The sequence below is a fragment of the Rhinolophus sinicus genome, chromosome 8 (assembly GCF_057876585.1).
Source record: "Rhinolophus sinicus isolate RSI-liver-muscle chromosome 8, RSI-T2T, whole genome shotgun sequence".
Classification (NCBI taxonomy): domain Eukaryota; kingdom Metazoa; phylum Chordata; class Mammalia; order Chiroptera; family Rhinolophidae; genus Rhinolophus; species Rhinolophus sinicus.
The window spans coordinates 4,650,151-4,665,680 of NC_142508.1; the positions used below are offsets into that span (position 1 = coordinate 4,650,151).

At 46.5% G+C, this 15,530-nt stretch overlaps 1 protein-coding gene across 5 annotated transcripts in view; it reads right to left on the bottom strand.

Annotated features, from left to right (window-relative positions):
- CUL1 (cullin 1) overlaps positions 1–15,530 on the bottom strand; it is a 77,508-nt gene that overhangs the window by 10,225 nt on the left and 51,753 nt on the right. For all 5 annotated transcript variants that reach the window (XM_074315217.2, XM_019739403.3, XM_019739402.3 and 2 more), the window contains exons 10-13: positions 4,183–4,290; positions 4,003–4,109; positions 1,612–1,660; positions 1,106–1,237 (exon numbers count right to left, since the gene is read on the bottom strand). In XM_074315217.2, coding sequence (XP_074171318.1) covers positions 1,106–1,237; positions 1,612–1,660; positions 4,003–4,109; positions 4,183–4,290 — 396 coding nt within the window. The remainder of the gene's footprint in view (positions 1–1,105; positions 1,238–1,611; positions 1,661–4,002; positions 4,110–4,182; positions 4,291–15,530) is intronic.

Genomic DNA, 15,530 nt, shown 5'->3' on the forward strand with positions numbered 1-15,530 from the left:
ACACTGATGACAATTAAAACACCATCAGAAATAAGCGAGCTATAAACTGAACAGATGCACAACCACTATCACTTGAGCATCTAAGAGCAAGGATTTGTGACACTGGTAGGATACAATGACGTAATGCGTCTATGTTCTTATCCACTGCTCTGGACTGGACGGTGTCCCCCAAGCCCCTATGTTGAGGCCCTGACCCCTAACATGACGACTGGAGGTGGGGCCACAGCGAGATAATCAAGTTCAGATGTGGTCCCGAGGCTGGGCCTCCATGATGGAACCAGCGCCACGGTCAGGAGAGAACACGGAGCTTCTTCTCTCTTTCTGCCATGAGGACAGTGTGTGGCCGTCAGCGAGCCAGGAAGAGAGCCCTCACCAGAAGCTACACCAGCTGGCACCGTGATCTTGACCCTCCCAGCTTCTCACTGTGAGAAACCAACTCCCCTTGTTTCAGCCACCCAGCCTACGGTACCGTTACGGCAGCTGAGCTGCACACGACCCCCACATAACTGTAAGTTCAGGTCCAAGTGACGCACGCTCTCAGACAGTAACAGCGCCCGACAGGCCAGCGAGCACGGATGCCGACGCAGGCTGAGGGCAGAGGGGCTGAATACAGAAAGGACCACTGCACAGCACAGCACTGACCTTCCTGCCCTCCTGTAGGTGCAGGGCTACAGACAGGTAAGTACCCCCGGAGCGAAAGGAAACACCCACTACACCCGAAGCCAGCAAAATGGGACGACAGGCCGTGCCACCCTGCCATTCCGACGCGAGAGACAGGTGTGAAGCCAGGCTGTGAGAAAGCCAGGAGAGGACACTCGGACGGTGAGCAGAGCCCAGTCGGACCAGGCTGGCACAGCAGGGCCCCGAAGAGAGGCGGGAAGGGACGTGGGGAGCACGCGAGGGGCCGGGAAGGCAGGCCTGCACGTGTCATTGTCACAATGCCTCCGCTAGGTTTGCAGCAGCGAGTAGCAGAGCCCACGCAGTACGTACTGCTTGTTATACACTCACGAACGGCTTTGCCCCACTACCAACAATGTTTCTGGGGAGACTAAGAACTTGAACGATGACTGAAAAGCTGCCCTTTTCAGGAGAAGACGGAACTTACCTTTAGCTTCGAGATCATGCTGGCTTCGGCGTCGTCACTCGCGCTGTTCTGGTGTACGAGCCTCTTGGCCAGCATCTTCGCGTAGAACTTCTGGAACACGTCTTTGTCCTCTATGTACTTGAAGACCACCATCTGGCAAAGCCACCACAAGAGCACACGTGATGCACTCACACCCCGACTTCACCCAACACACACCAGAAACCAACACGTGTGTGGTGTTATCTGGCCTGTGTGCCAACACTTACAATGGCAACAAATACCGCCCCCCAGTCCTTATACATGTTCACCAGCCCCATAAATAACATTAGTTTGGTTAGGACTTAGTACTAATGAGGAAAGGACAAATGCTAAAATCAATGAATGGCTGAATTTAGGAAACAAAGCCATAGATTCAAAATAAAATAAATGATTCCATTCCTTTCGACATTTCAGGCGCCCTCTACAAATGACCTAAAACAACTTGTCGGGTAAGTGGCGACTGACAACGGTATCATTAAGCACCTTACCACTTGATTGAGCGTATCTTCTAGTTCTGCTTCTTCTGGGTTCTTGGAACTGGAATTGTTTAAAAAGGCAGCCTTGTAAAACACAGCAGCACACGTTACAGCAGCAGCACCACGCAGCCCACCCACCACGCGAGAGCAGGGGTCTGGACACCCAGAGGATCGGTCTTCCTCAGACGGGACCGGAAGAGGGACGGCTAGCATTTCTCACTATGGCAACTTGGCGATCTTATACTGTGTGTCTCTCAGGCAAGGACAGAGTATGAAACAATCGTTTAGAATATCTAAGATGAATTTCAATGATTTTTATAAAAAAGTTCACAAACATCCTGAATCATTTTCCCTTAACAGAATCCATTTAACTGTAACCCATTTAAAAATAAGCAAATGCACTTTACTTTTCTAATTGCTTTCTACACAATATGCTTTAACTTTGAAAAAAATAAAACAGCACATAGTTTCCTTATAATGGCCTAATAATTAAAGATAATGAAAGGGCTTAAACTACTAATAAAGTATTGCCTTCCGTTTGTAGTTATGTCTATAGACGGCTGTCATTTAACGATTTGTCCTTTAATTGATGTGCCCAGAATGAACTGATTCATTCATTCTAGTCTATGAACAAAAATTAACTGAAAGGGAAGATTTCGGGGTAAATGAAATTTTAAAGGTTTTACGACAAGAGTCCTTCATAAAGAAGACCCCCATAAATGCATATAAAATGGTCCCAGCCACCAAACAAGAGGTACTGACGAGCTGCTCCTACTTAAGAGCAGCTGGTTCCGATCAGAAACCCCAATCCTGTTCCTCAGGAAGGCCAGGCTGCCTCCTCCCCGCAGCCGTTTAACTCAGCACCCACTTGACTCCTCACTAACACAAGCTCATCAAAGCCAGGCATTGGAACTGTCTGCCCTTCTGTCTGCTTTCGCACCTTCATTTAGAAATCAAGAGACCTGACGAAGGCTAGTCATGAAAAGACAACGGACAGAAAGGACACTGTTCTGCCAAACAAAATATGGCGGTCCCGACTGCGGTACCACCTTATTAAACATATTAAAGATTTTCATGTCACACAGCCTGAAAAATGAAGTCAGGTCAGGAGAGGCATTACAACTTAAAGTCCGTTTTCATTCCTGAAATGAATGCATTAGAGGATCTGATTGGAGTTGCTAAGTTATACATTAGACCAGCACTGCAATAATTATAAAAATCCCCAAATACTCAATCCTCAGTGACCTTGGGCAAACGGCTTTCTGATAAAGTTAGAGATGGACATCAACCTATCACACGTTTCCCCATGCCTGCAAGGAGACACGCAGCTGTCCAGAGCTGTTCATACAGTAAATTATATTAGATTTGCTGTTACTGAGCCATCCTTACATTCTAAGAAAGCTGTATTATGCCCCAGAGAATTATTCTTCCATTCACTGATAAATTTAATTTGCTAACATTTTACTTAAGATTTCCACAACTTTACTCTAAGGGAGACTTGTTTGCAGTCTTTTCTTGGTATGTGTCTGTATTCTCAGCCTTTTTCATAATGGGGTTAATGTGAGCCTCAGGGAGCCACCTAAAATACGATTTATTAATGGTAAAACCTGTCCAATTTGGGGGAGTAAAAACTATCACAACATTTGCTGATGTGGTAACTGGAACAACAAAATAAGCGCTGAGCTTCCTTCACTGAAGGAAGCTCTTCAAGGGGAAGAGAAGCCGAGAAAAGAACCCACAACAAACACACAAACAAAAAAATCCGTGAGAATGTCAGCAAACACACCCCGAGAAGAGAACCATAAATTATGTGCCTCCAGCTCTCCACATACACACCCCGATAGGAAAAAAGATCAGTTGTGAAATAAGATGGTTAAAACATAAAGAATATCAAACAGCCATGAAACAAACTCATTAAATGAAGATAAATACTGAAAGCATGTGGGATAATTAAAGTCCTTTAGTACACGGACAGGCTTGTCTTTTAAAAAACAGCCAGTGGGAGCTATTGCAGCAGATTTTCAACTGGAAAAAATGAAGCTAAAGCAGGAGAAAAGAACGCCTAGAGAGCAGGAGAAATGGCTGCTTTCTGCTGTCATCTCTACCCTCGTTTGCAACCAGTTGGACCCCCCAATGGAACTTTACTAGCTAACTAAGTGGGCCACGCTGCCTGCCACGCTTACAGACGCTAGCAATGTGTGAATAAAGGGACCTGGGCATGTAACATACAGTACGAAGTATCTTTTAGGAAGACAAAGAAGACGTATCAGGTTTAAAGTGTTTTCTCAAGAGGTACAAAAATTTTAATTTAACGTATGTAAAATGTAATGTAAGTTTTAATTCCTCACTGAAAGCTGAGATTTTTTCAGTAGGTTTAATAAGAAAAAACAAAGTCACCGATACCTCTTCTTCAACAAGGAGTCGCAGTATCGGGCCAGCAGCTCAGGGGACTTACTGGACGACTGAGCCATTTTGGTGACGGCGTTGTTGTTTATGAAGCGACCACAAGCCTGCGGATCACACAACAGCCGGTCAGAGGGCAGAGCCGCCACCCACAGCCCGGGAGCCACAGGCCACACCCACCTTGTCCAGTGCGGCCACGAAGCCCGCGTCGTTGTTGAACGCGGACATGACCAGGGCGTTGTACTTTTTATGAACATCCAACACGGTCTGGACATACATTTTGGGGTCCTTGAGGGGAAACAAACAAAAGCTGGTTACTGGGGGTGGAACTGCGTGTGTACGTGCTGCTGTAACTGTACCCAAAGGTTTCGCTACGACTTCCAAGGCGCTAGTGAGTAAGATCAAGAAATAGTTTTGGCTCCATCATCAAAACACATAGGACGCTTTGTTTACAGATATAATAATACATATTCTCTACACCCAAAATTAAATACCAATCTCATGCTCATATAAAAAACAGTGATTTTTCAAATTATTTGAAAATTCAAAGGGATCACAGAAAACAAAGTTTAAAAAGGGGTAGCTTTGCTTAGCCAATAATTGTTGTTAAAAATTCAAATTCTAGCCTTGTTTCGGCTGGGACAACCAATCAGCCAGTTTTCTAGGACTTAGCAGGGCAGGTGATGCAAGAGAATGCAGGGTTTAGGTCTGTGGAAGCGTGGGTGAGGGGCTGGGGGGTCAGACGTGGCAGTGGGGGGCTGACTAGCCCACTGACCAGATCAGACGACTGGCGTGGACAGAGAAGGGGAACTAAGGGGTGGCAGGGCCCAGGAGGCAGGCAGACACGGGGCTCTCTGGACAAAGGAACATCACAACGGGAACCGAACGTCAAGGACAGACCCAGGAGTGATGCAGCAGGAAGACAGCAGATGGGGGCAAAGGAGACAGACCTGAGTGACAGTAAGGACGGGGCTGGGACTGGCTGCAGCCTGAGGGTGCTGGGCCCAAACAGGCCTGTCACAATCGCACCATGCGGCTGGGGCGTATCACCGTTTTACAGACGAAGAAACCGAGTCACGGGTAAGCATCTGGCCAGGGTTTAAGTGGCGACAGTCAGGCTGGGCCCCAGGCAGCCCGACCCCGAGTTCAGGATCTCCTCCAAGGTTGTGAAAAGGGGAGAGGCCAAGCCCACCTGCAGTGCCAACAGATGCCCTGCTGCTGGGTGTTCAGCAGGAAGCTTTCCCAGCACCCTCGTGACACACAGACACAAATCGTGTCACCTCACAAATGGCGGCCAGAGAGGCAGCAAGCTTAAGTGGTTTGCAAATGTTTCCAAATTGCTGACAGATGGCAATCCTCAGGATTCAGGAAAGAGAAAGGAGAATTCCCCAAATTCTAAGCAGTCTGCATTTTTTGTTAACAATTTACTTATTTTTAAATAATGAGTAACCATTAAGAGTGAATCATTTTTCTGTGATCGTGTTATACTAAGAGTTCCAGAGGTTTTCTGTTAGTAATTGTGAAATAAAAATCACTTAAAATATTGAAATCTTATACACGTTTACCATATATATATATATATATATATATATATATATATATATATATATATATATATATATAAATAAATAAACATTATCTACCATAAAATGTTAAAAGGCACACAGTACTACCTGGCCCATCAGATACAATGTCCTCCGTTCTGCACCAATGGCCTTATTCATGAGAGCATACACTGTACTTCATATAAACTCATTTCTTTTTTTTTTTAACAATGAAAACATCGTCTGCTTGACTTGGTTTTGGTTTTGCACTGAAACTGGTAGTGCTTTTGCCAGTTCAGATCGCTTTCTGATTTCACGTCAAATTATTTCATAGCATTCACATATTTTTTCTTTTTGCATTTTTCTGTTGAAGTATTTACAAAAAACTTTAGCCCACAGCAAGTACCCAAACACTGGAAAATGCCAACAAACATCACCGGGTAGGATCGGGATAAGATAATATTCAGGATCAAGGCCAACATGTTACTAAGAAATTCATGTCAAAATCACCAATTGAAGCGTTTATTTTTGCTTCCAAAACTTGCTATTTTTTTTGGAACACCACTCAGAGGATCTCACAGGATTTACACACAGTACATTATGTGTATCATATATAAATATTTATTTTATTTGCAAGAATGACTGCCCCGCTGCAGCCGAGGGCCACACATGCACACATGAGAACTTGGCACCGCCTACAAGACTGACCGACGAGGTTGCACTGCTGCTCCCCCACATGCGCTTGTCCTGGCCCAGACAACGACCTTCACCTCCGACTACACATCAGCACCCCCACCACTGCTCTGCACTGTCCTCAGTGGATTCCTTTGAACCAGGAATATCTGTGTTGACTGTTATGCTGGCTGGAGATTTACAATGCCTTTCCCTGTTTTCTTGACCAATTTTTCTCAAATCCGGGATTTGGAAAAACATAAATGTCTCATGAAACGCCAGGAAGGATTTCTTGACAGACGAATCTTCCCCAAGGGCACAGATGTCCTGACTCCAATTTCGAGGTTTTTTTCTATTAGGTTGGTGCAAAAGTAATTGCAGTTTTTGCAATTATTTTTTAACCTTTTAAACCACAATTACTTTTGCACCAGCCTAATACTACAGGAGACCCAGCCTGGAGTGTGGCTGGTGAGAAGTCAGGTTTGACTGGAACCTGCTAGGGGCAGAGTATGCTGAAGCATCGATCCGTGGAAATCCGAATTTAGCATCTGAGATGCAGACAAAGCCATTTGGGAACCTGGAAGGGCAGATGGAGACGGCACACACTGGAACAGCAGAGACTTTTACGGAAGGAGCAGCCAGCAGTGGTCAGCAAGCAGGAGGTAAATGACGCTGCTCAGGTGTCGCAAGGGCAGCAGAGTGACCGTGATAAAGGCAACACAAGTAGGGGGAGGGGAAAGATCGGCTGAATCAAGTGCCAGCTTTTTCAAGAAAAATGAAGACTCGTGGATTTCTGACTGGAGTCGTTTCATGACTATTGGTTTATTCTGTAGCACACAAAGAGCTCTTTGCATAAGAAACACGACACCGCTCAGGGCTGGACGGGAGGGATGTCACCCAACTCCTCCCATTTTCAGTTGTCATATTATGCCAATGACGTCACATTCATCTGCGGACCAGACCAGACTTCCCCCAAACGACCTGCCCTTGGAAGGGCCCTGGGGCTGCAGAGCTGACCTCCCCGACCTGCTCTGGATCTTCTCTCCACGTCTTTCCATTTTCCTTCTTTTCTTGCAACATTACGTTGTGGGAAAAACTCAAATATATTCAAAACCACAGAGAGCGGTAAAACCCACCCCAGGTCCTCATCACTCAGCTTCAACAACAGCTGCAGACTAAACACGTCCATGACAGAGTCTAACGCTCTCACCCCGTCCTCTCTCCATCCCCAACTAACCAGCCTCCGTGTCCCTCTCCATCTGAACAACTGGATCAGCAGAACTGATTTCCTCATGACTCTTCATCCTTTCAATCCATTTCGTGGTAGAGATTTTAAACACAGAAATCTGATCTTGTAAGTTTCAAGTTCATTACCACTCTTCCAGGGTTTCCTCCCGCCCTCAGGACTCAGGGAGTATCATTAACACGCTTTCAGGTTTCAGTTTTACCTTGTGCCACTCCCCTCTCCTTCTCACACCAGACCTCTGGGGTCTTAGGAGGAGTAGTGTTTACACCACTGAGGGTCTTTGCTCTGTCCAGGACCCCCTTTGCCTCGTTAGCTCCAACTCTTCTATGGGTCTCAGGGAAGCTCTCTGAATGTCAAACACAGGTTAGGCCCCCGGTCCTATGCAGGCCCCCACCCCGGGATGCTGACCACACCGCGAGTCGTTGCTGATGGCAGCCTGCCAAGACCGTGCCGACGCTGTTCACCTCCGCTGCATGTAAGTGCCTGGTGCAGCGGCGCTCACCAGCTGTCTCCCGCGGCTAAATCAGAAACAATGAGAATCGTAACTGAGTTCTTACCTTTCACTCCACACATCTCCTAAAAGGATAATTCTCACAAAGAGAAAGTATGCTTTAGGAGCCTCACAGAGCTTCCATTTTCTCTGATCCCCTTAAGAGTCTAGGGCACGATTGTAGGGACAGCTAGTACACATGAGATGTGGCTTCCCTACGGAATACCGGAACACTGCGTATCGGGGTGCAGCAGGCTTGAGGGGCGCACCATCCCTCCAAGCCAACAACAGAGCTGACCTTCCCTGGACAGCTGCTCTCAGCGGGAGACGCCTGAAGCACCCACATGGCTCGTCCAGCCGGGTCTCAAGAAAGCAGACCCACTGCAGGAGCTGGGAGGGGGCTCTGAGGCCGGTCAGCCACGTCACAGCACCACAGGGCACACAGCGCCCCTTGCTGATGTCCTTACCTTGAGAGCACTTCAGGAAAGGGAAAGAAACGGTCTCACTGATTCACAAGAACACAGCATGCCATTATCTGGGGGCAGAGCAATTCTTTCCCCCCATAAACATTAGCACTTGGTAAGATTATCTCCATACAAAACCGGAGAAGAAGTTTCAGAAAAAGAACAATCATAAACCATCAACTACAGAGAAAAATAGGTAACAATCTGTGGGCATACAGATTACCCACTTTGACAATTACCTGTGGAAGTTTTAACCCTGGGCTGGCTTTCCCCCATCACTCAGAACGCGTCTGAGGGGCTCCCGCCACTGCCACTGTGTGTGCCCAGGCACTAAAATTAATTTTGATATTAACTAATGGGGGAAAAAAAGAGAAAAAACCAAGAAACTGGGAGACAAAGGGGAGGCCTCATATACTAACATAAATATCCTTGCATTTTCTTACGGGCTTTTTCTCCTCTATCACCTAATCTCTTCTGATATGCAGGAATCAGCAGTTTTTCTGGCTGAGAGTGGTTTAAAGTTTAAAACACCAGGACAAACCTGGCAATTCACCCAGTGCTTTCTAGTCTCACCATTTTAACTTCTGTTCACCTAATATTGTCACCTAGTGATCATGGCTTTTAGTGTCAGACCATAATTTGTAAGTTTGTGGCTTCTGGTGAACTTTTACAAACTACTGATTGCAGTTATGTAGCTGTGGGCTTTTATTCTTGACCCCGGCCATCACCGCCCCGGTTACTCCCCGGTCCCGTGGATATTCCCTGTCCTGGCTCACACAGCGCCCTTCAATCCGCGGTGAACCCCCCTGCTATTACCCTGGAAGTGCCAAGGCCCTAAGCTATAGAGGCACTGAATGAGCAGAAGTGAAAATACTAAGTTTTGAAAGTGGGATTAAGTTTGACTTGCCAGGAAAAACTGCTTCTCTAAGAGAAAGAATGACGTTTCAGAAAGTAGTAACTACACCAGTTCCAGCCCAGGGCAGTGCCCGCAGAGGGCGGGGCTGCTCATCTCAACAGGGACAGGTGCTGAGAGCAGTTCAAGGGCCGTCTCCAACTGGTCTGGAACCAAGCAGGGGCCACTTCAGGACTTAAAAATATATGACAAAGATTAAACCAAAATTTAGTTTGATGTGGGGTAGAAAGTCAGATTTGGGTAGGGAGAGGCTTACATAATTGGTTTGCTTGGGAAAGGATTAAAGCCGTCCCTAGAGATGAGAGAAAGGTTTATCCTGGATATAAAACTGAAACAACGGATCTTTTCATAGTCTGGTTATCCTAGACAAAAAATGGACACTTGTATACTTTTTCTTTTGAAGAAAATGGTCACTTTTTTCATCCCATGACAAGACAGAAAATAAATTCACACATTTAGCTATAGGCTTTAGCTAATTTACACTGTCAGCGAATATTCGTTCCTTTGTAACTAGTCTGACTTACGTACAAAACTACTTCTTTTGTCCCAGAACAGCTCCTTACTCCCTCCCCTTTCTCCCTTCCCACATCCACTGCATCAAAACCGGTACATTTCTTTCGGTTCTTTTTGTTTGTTTGTTTTATTATGGAAGAATTTCAAATACACTCAAAATAAAAAAGAACAGGAAAATCAACCCCATAAACCCATCGCCCAGCTTTAAGGGACAGCCTACAGCGACAGCTAGGATTTTCCTCATCCCACCCTCCTCCTAATTCAGATTTTACGCATGTGTATTCCGTCTCCTTTCACCAAAGAGCCAAGTCAGACTCCAAATGCGAGGTCCCCTTGCTAATCTTACCACTGCGTGGATATTCCCTTCCATGACCATCCACAGATTGGTTAACCCAGGATAAGTCATTTAAGCATTTTACTCCAGAAGAGAGAGGGCATGCGTCTTGGATATAGAAACAAACCCCAAATCTGCCAGAAGGACCCAGCACTAACGCCACTGCTCATTCTGGTGTCACACACAGTGGGGCTCCTGTCATTGTTTCTAGCTCCACTTCTCAATGCAAACCACAGAACTTTCCCCTAATTCTGATAAGGTCCTAGACTCACGCCTTTGTCTTATGCTGACAAATGTGTGTCCGAGCTTCCGAGTGCCCCCTTGAAAAGCACCGGCAGTGCTGGTCCCGGAGCTCCTGTCTCCCCGTCTCAGCACAGGTTCTCTCAAAGCTGCAAATAACCTCTCACCACGTTGCTCCCCAGTTCATCCCTGCAGCCCAGCACCCCCCGCCACCCCCCCCCCCCCCCGTCAGAAAACAGACTTCTGTACATCAAAGTACCCACAGGCCCACTGTTGGCTTACATTTCAGTTCCATTCAGACGGAGGACACTACATCAAGACGTGGTTTCCAAGAGGATTCTGTGCTTAGCTGCTGCCACTTCTGCCCTGAAGACAGAGTGCTGACACGTTCCTTTATAACCCGATTTGTGGTCATTCACGACCTCTCTTTGTAGGGAAGCACAACAGCCCCCAGCTACTTGGAATCGTGTTAACTAAAAATTCAACGTGAGACCAACGGCATCGCCAAGCATTCATTAGCAATTACTTACAAGTCTGCATTTTGGGCTCTATTCCTAGTCTTTACTTTGGCATTCTGCTGTGGGCCGGTGCCATGGGAATCACAGGGCGGTCCCATGATTCAACAGCGTATTTCCTCGTAAGTGGAGCGCTGGCGACTGCCCACACCACCTGTGTCCTCCCCATGGGCCCCTGGGGGAAGGATCCCCAGTCCTGAGGGCAGGGAAGTGGTTCCTGCGTTACGGCTTATTCTGTGCCCACTGGGACACAGGGAGCTGCTTGCCTCTCCCGGCAAGCTCCCTGCACTGACCAGGATCGGGCAGCACAGGTGATGCCCCCCTAACGACCGGAGCACCCGACCTCCCGCGTGCACTGAGTGCTGCCGCCTTACACTTAGCATCACTGGTACGTCCTATCCTCATGTTGCTCCTCTACATATTTCATTTCTCCTGTTGTCCTTTGTGTATGGTGTATACAGCCCTGGTTCCTGCTGGGAACAACGAGGGGGGAATGAAAGCCTAAGTCCTGAGATGCTCTTCTGTACAACGCACTGTGCTGAGCTCTGAGGGCAGGGAGACGGACGAAGCCATCCCTGCAGAAGACAGCTACAGACACCTGACGTCTAAAGTGCGTCTACAGTAGCATGAACGTCATGGAAATAATCCAACGCGCCACTATTTCAAAAGGGTGATCGGGAAAGGCTTTGTGGAAGAAATGGCACTTGAGCTGGGTTTGGAGAGAGAAACAGGTGTTTAACAGGTAGAAAAACAGGAATGTGGCTAAGCAGAGAGAGCTGGGGAGGCTCAGCAAGGCGTGTCTCTGCAAGTGCCTTTCGATGAGAAGGATGGAGTAACAGAGGAAACAACTAGAAAGGAGGTGGCGGCCACGTAGCAGACGTCTCTCCCTCGTCACCACCACCATCCTCAATAAACACCTGCATACGATGCTAGTGCTAAAACCGCAGCGAGTGTGCAACTGTAATGAGGTGTCAGCCTTACTCAGGGGACTTACAATCGATGGCGGAGTGACAGGAAACACAAGTCACACACAAGTGGCACGTGATAGATGTTTTAATGCCTTAAGGTTTAGGATGGCAGTGCAGTCCCTTAGGGCTGGGGTAGCTAGTGGGGAGCTCTTCTGAGGAAAGAGGACGCCTTAAAAGCAGGCCTCAGGCAACAGAAGGAGGGTGACTGCGTCACAAGCAGACGGCAGCACGACTACAGACAAGGACATGTGTGGCCTGGGGGGAGGGAATGGTCATGTAACAGTTTCACTGCACGATGAGGTTTGTGAAAATGGGGGCAAATTAGAAGAGGATTTTGATTTAATGTAATACTAGAGATTTAATATCTTGTCACAGGGAAGAGGTTTTATTTTGCTTTAAAACAAATAATGAATGTGGCATAAAATTGTTAATGCCTTAAGCAGCACTCCTGAAGGATTAAACTGCTAAGCACTGAGACACAAACGGGAAAGCATGGGCGAGCTGAGATGGAAGGCCATTTGGGAGCGGGAGCGATGGGACCCAGATGAAGATGGTAGCTTTGGGACTGGGCAGAAAGGCTCGGAGAGCCCAGGAAAAGGTAAGTCTATGCTCTGAGCCCCCAGAGGACACGGGGGACACAGGCAGTCCTGCCTGGAGGATTCCGAGGCCGTGTCCAGACTCAGCAGGAAATTACACCCAATCCATGACTGCGGCTGCCACGGGCAAGGATGAAGGCAGGGGGGTACATTCCCGCAGCTGCCGCCTCCGTGCTATGGCCCAGAGGGAGGAAGATGTGAGTGTGTAAAGGACGTGCAGTACAGTCACCCCCAGATGAGGTCACGGACGCTCAACGGGAAGACACAGTGAGGCGTTTCAATTCAGAATCTTGACACCAAGTCCACTGCAGGACTGCCGCAAGGGCCTGAATGAATGAAGGACTGAAAACAACGATCTCCGTTTTAGCTGCAGCATTCGTTGGCTCCTTGAGTTGTAACACAGCACCACGCAGCTGGTGGCTTTGGGATCAAGAGCCGAGCGCAGGGCCAGCCACCCGGTGGCTCCAGCCTTTAAAACGAGCACCTCGAGAGGCCCCCAGGAGACCCGGGGGCGGGGCCCATCCCCCTCCTACACTTCAGCACAGCTCGTTTTCCTACAGATCGGTCACTATGCTGCCAATGCTCTGGCCCAACGACGCAGGCACAGAAGAGCTTTCCAATTTTTGCCTCCCAAAAGAGATTTGGTGCCGGCTAAAATGTGCTCATTTCCCAATGCTGCCCCACTTTCTCCTCAGTCCAGAAATCACACCTGGGTAACTTGCCTATGAAACAAACTCGCCTATTTAAAGTGACTTATCTGACCCTTTGTTCAGCTCTAAACCAGTTCTGAATCCTTGGATGTTTGTGTACAAGGTTCCCGAAGTCGTCCTGGTACCCAGTGCTATGCTAACTTATGCTGCAGCACAGCAGTTAGGCAGCAATGACCTCAACACGAGGTTCTCCTCTGGAGAGAACTGCCAGACGTGCTGGCATCTCGCATGACAGCAGGCGGGATGGACCCACACTGACCTGCTTCCGCGTCCCTCGGCCGAGAAGCCGGTTCTCTGAGAGGAGCCCTGAGCCCGGCCTGCAGTGCGGGAGTGCGGCCGGGCTGGGTGGCCTGGGTGGCGGAGCAGGTCCCAGGCCCAGCCGAGCGCAGGCTCTCCCAGCGGCAGCCCCTCGGACACGGCCACTCTGGTGTAGGTGCGGGATGCAGATACCCCCAGGGATTCCCCTAGCACAGGCGTTTAGATTTCAAGTCTGTTTTCACTATGAAAAAAATGCCTTAGAAAGTTGTTAAGTAAATTTTGAAGTTTCTAACACATAAAATATTTGAATCACACTACAGATTTGAAACCTGTAATAATTTCGGGTTAAGCCAGACTGACTAAGCAGTAAAACTGTTTTCTAACTAAACTGATGGTATATATGGAATCAGAGGGCTAGATAACTTAACCTTTCTAACCCTTAAAAAATCATTTAAGCAGTGCTTTCTGTGACATTTAATATGCTAATTATAAATGATTCTTCATACACTATGACTCCACTAGGCAAAATTTTTAAACTTTAAAAATTGTGTTCTCAAAGTAATTAAATACCTCCTACAATTATGTATGATTGTAGTTGTTGTTGTTTTTTTTTACTAACTCAAACAAGCTTAATTTCTAGTGAAAAATAACTGCTGGTAAATATAGTTTATTTGTGCTGTTTATTGCTGACAGATGAAGTTTCCACAAATAGAGAAAGAATTTTACCTAGAAGCTGGGCTTTTGCTTTAACGGCTGAAAAAGTAAACATCAGATTCAAGACTCACTGACCAAGCCAAGCAGGCAGCTGACTGTACCCTAAAGCTAAAACAACGGTACCTGAGAATTACAGAGAGCGTATTTCTCCGATCTAGGCCCTGCCCTTGGTTAGGAAAGATGGACATTTAGAATACTCCATCATTCTGTGTAGATGAAAAGAGTGATCTATAGTATTTATTTTCAATCCAACTACATTCACTTAGAACACAAGTACCCTCGGACCAAACACCCTCGGACCAAACTTTTATCTAACACATAACAGTTTGCTTGTACATGAAAAAGCAAAACCTGCTTCATTTATCTACTACTCTAATCCCCAGCTGATGAAATAACAGACTCACCACTTAACTCATTTCAAGGAAAGTTAAGTCTTTTACTTGGCTCTGCTGTCCAGACAGCTAACTCAAGTTTTAATTTAACAACTGTGAAAACACATTACATTACTGAAGAAATATCTTCATCACACTGGCCTCTTCTGAACAACGTGTATGCATGTGTGTATGTGTAGCAAACTCTTTAAAAAGGAACATTTAGTTTGGAAATAAACATCAAGATGCACAGATAATTTTTAAATGAGTTTTAACAATTAAAACTGTATACAATCGTAAAAACTGTGGCCATCACTGCTGAGCATTTACACGCACTGATTTAATAATCATTTTACCACTATTACAAAAACCCTTCGGTGGGCACTGTCATTATTCCATTTCTTCTAAACTGACGCGGACAGGAAAAGCAACTCGCCAAAGGTTACAGTTAGTGTCGGTGGTGCTGGGGTTTGTGTCCCGACAGACTGTCCTGGGGTCCGCATTCAATCACCCCACTGTCACACCACACTGTATGTGTCCCATGCTGGGACTTCATTCTTAAACTTACACTAAACCTGGAGCTCTTTTTCACAAAACCCACTAACTAAACCAGTTCCCTTCCATCCAAATATAAAATTAATCATTGTATAAACCTAAAGGTAGGGATTTACATTCATCCCTCTAGTAATTCATAGATGTGGCAACGAGACTGCAAGCAACCCCGCTAATTAAAAGTAGAAAGGAATATTCCAAAGACAGCAGGAACAATAAAGACTTTTAAAAACGTATTAAAGAGTATTGTTAAAAATGATTAAACATGGTAAAATCAGAGAGATAAAAAGTTCTCTGATTCAGTCACAGCATTAACTATGTTCTAGAAACTTCTCTCCTCCATTGGTTCTCCCAAACACTATCAAACTTAAAGTTCACAATAGGGACAAAACTGAAGACAACTTAACCTGTCTCAGAGACATGTCATA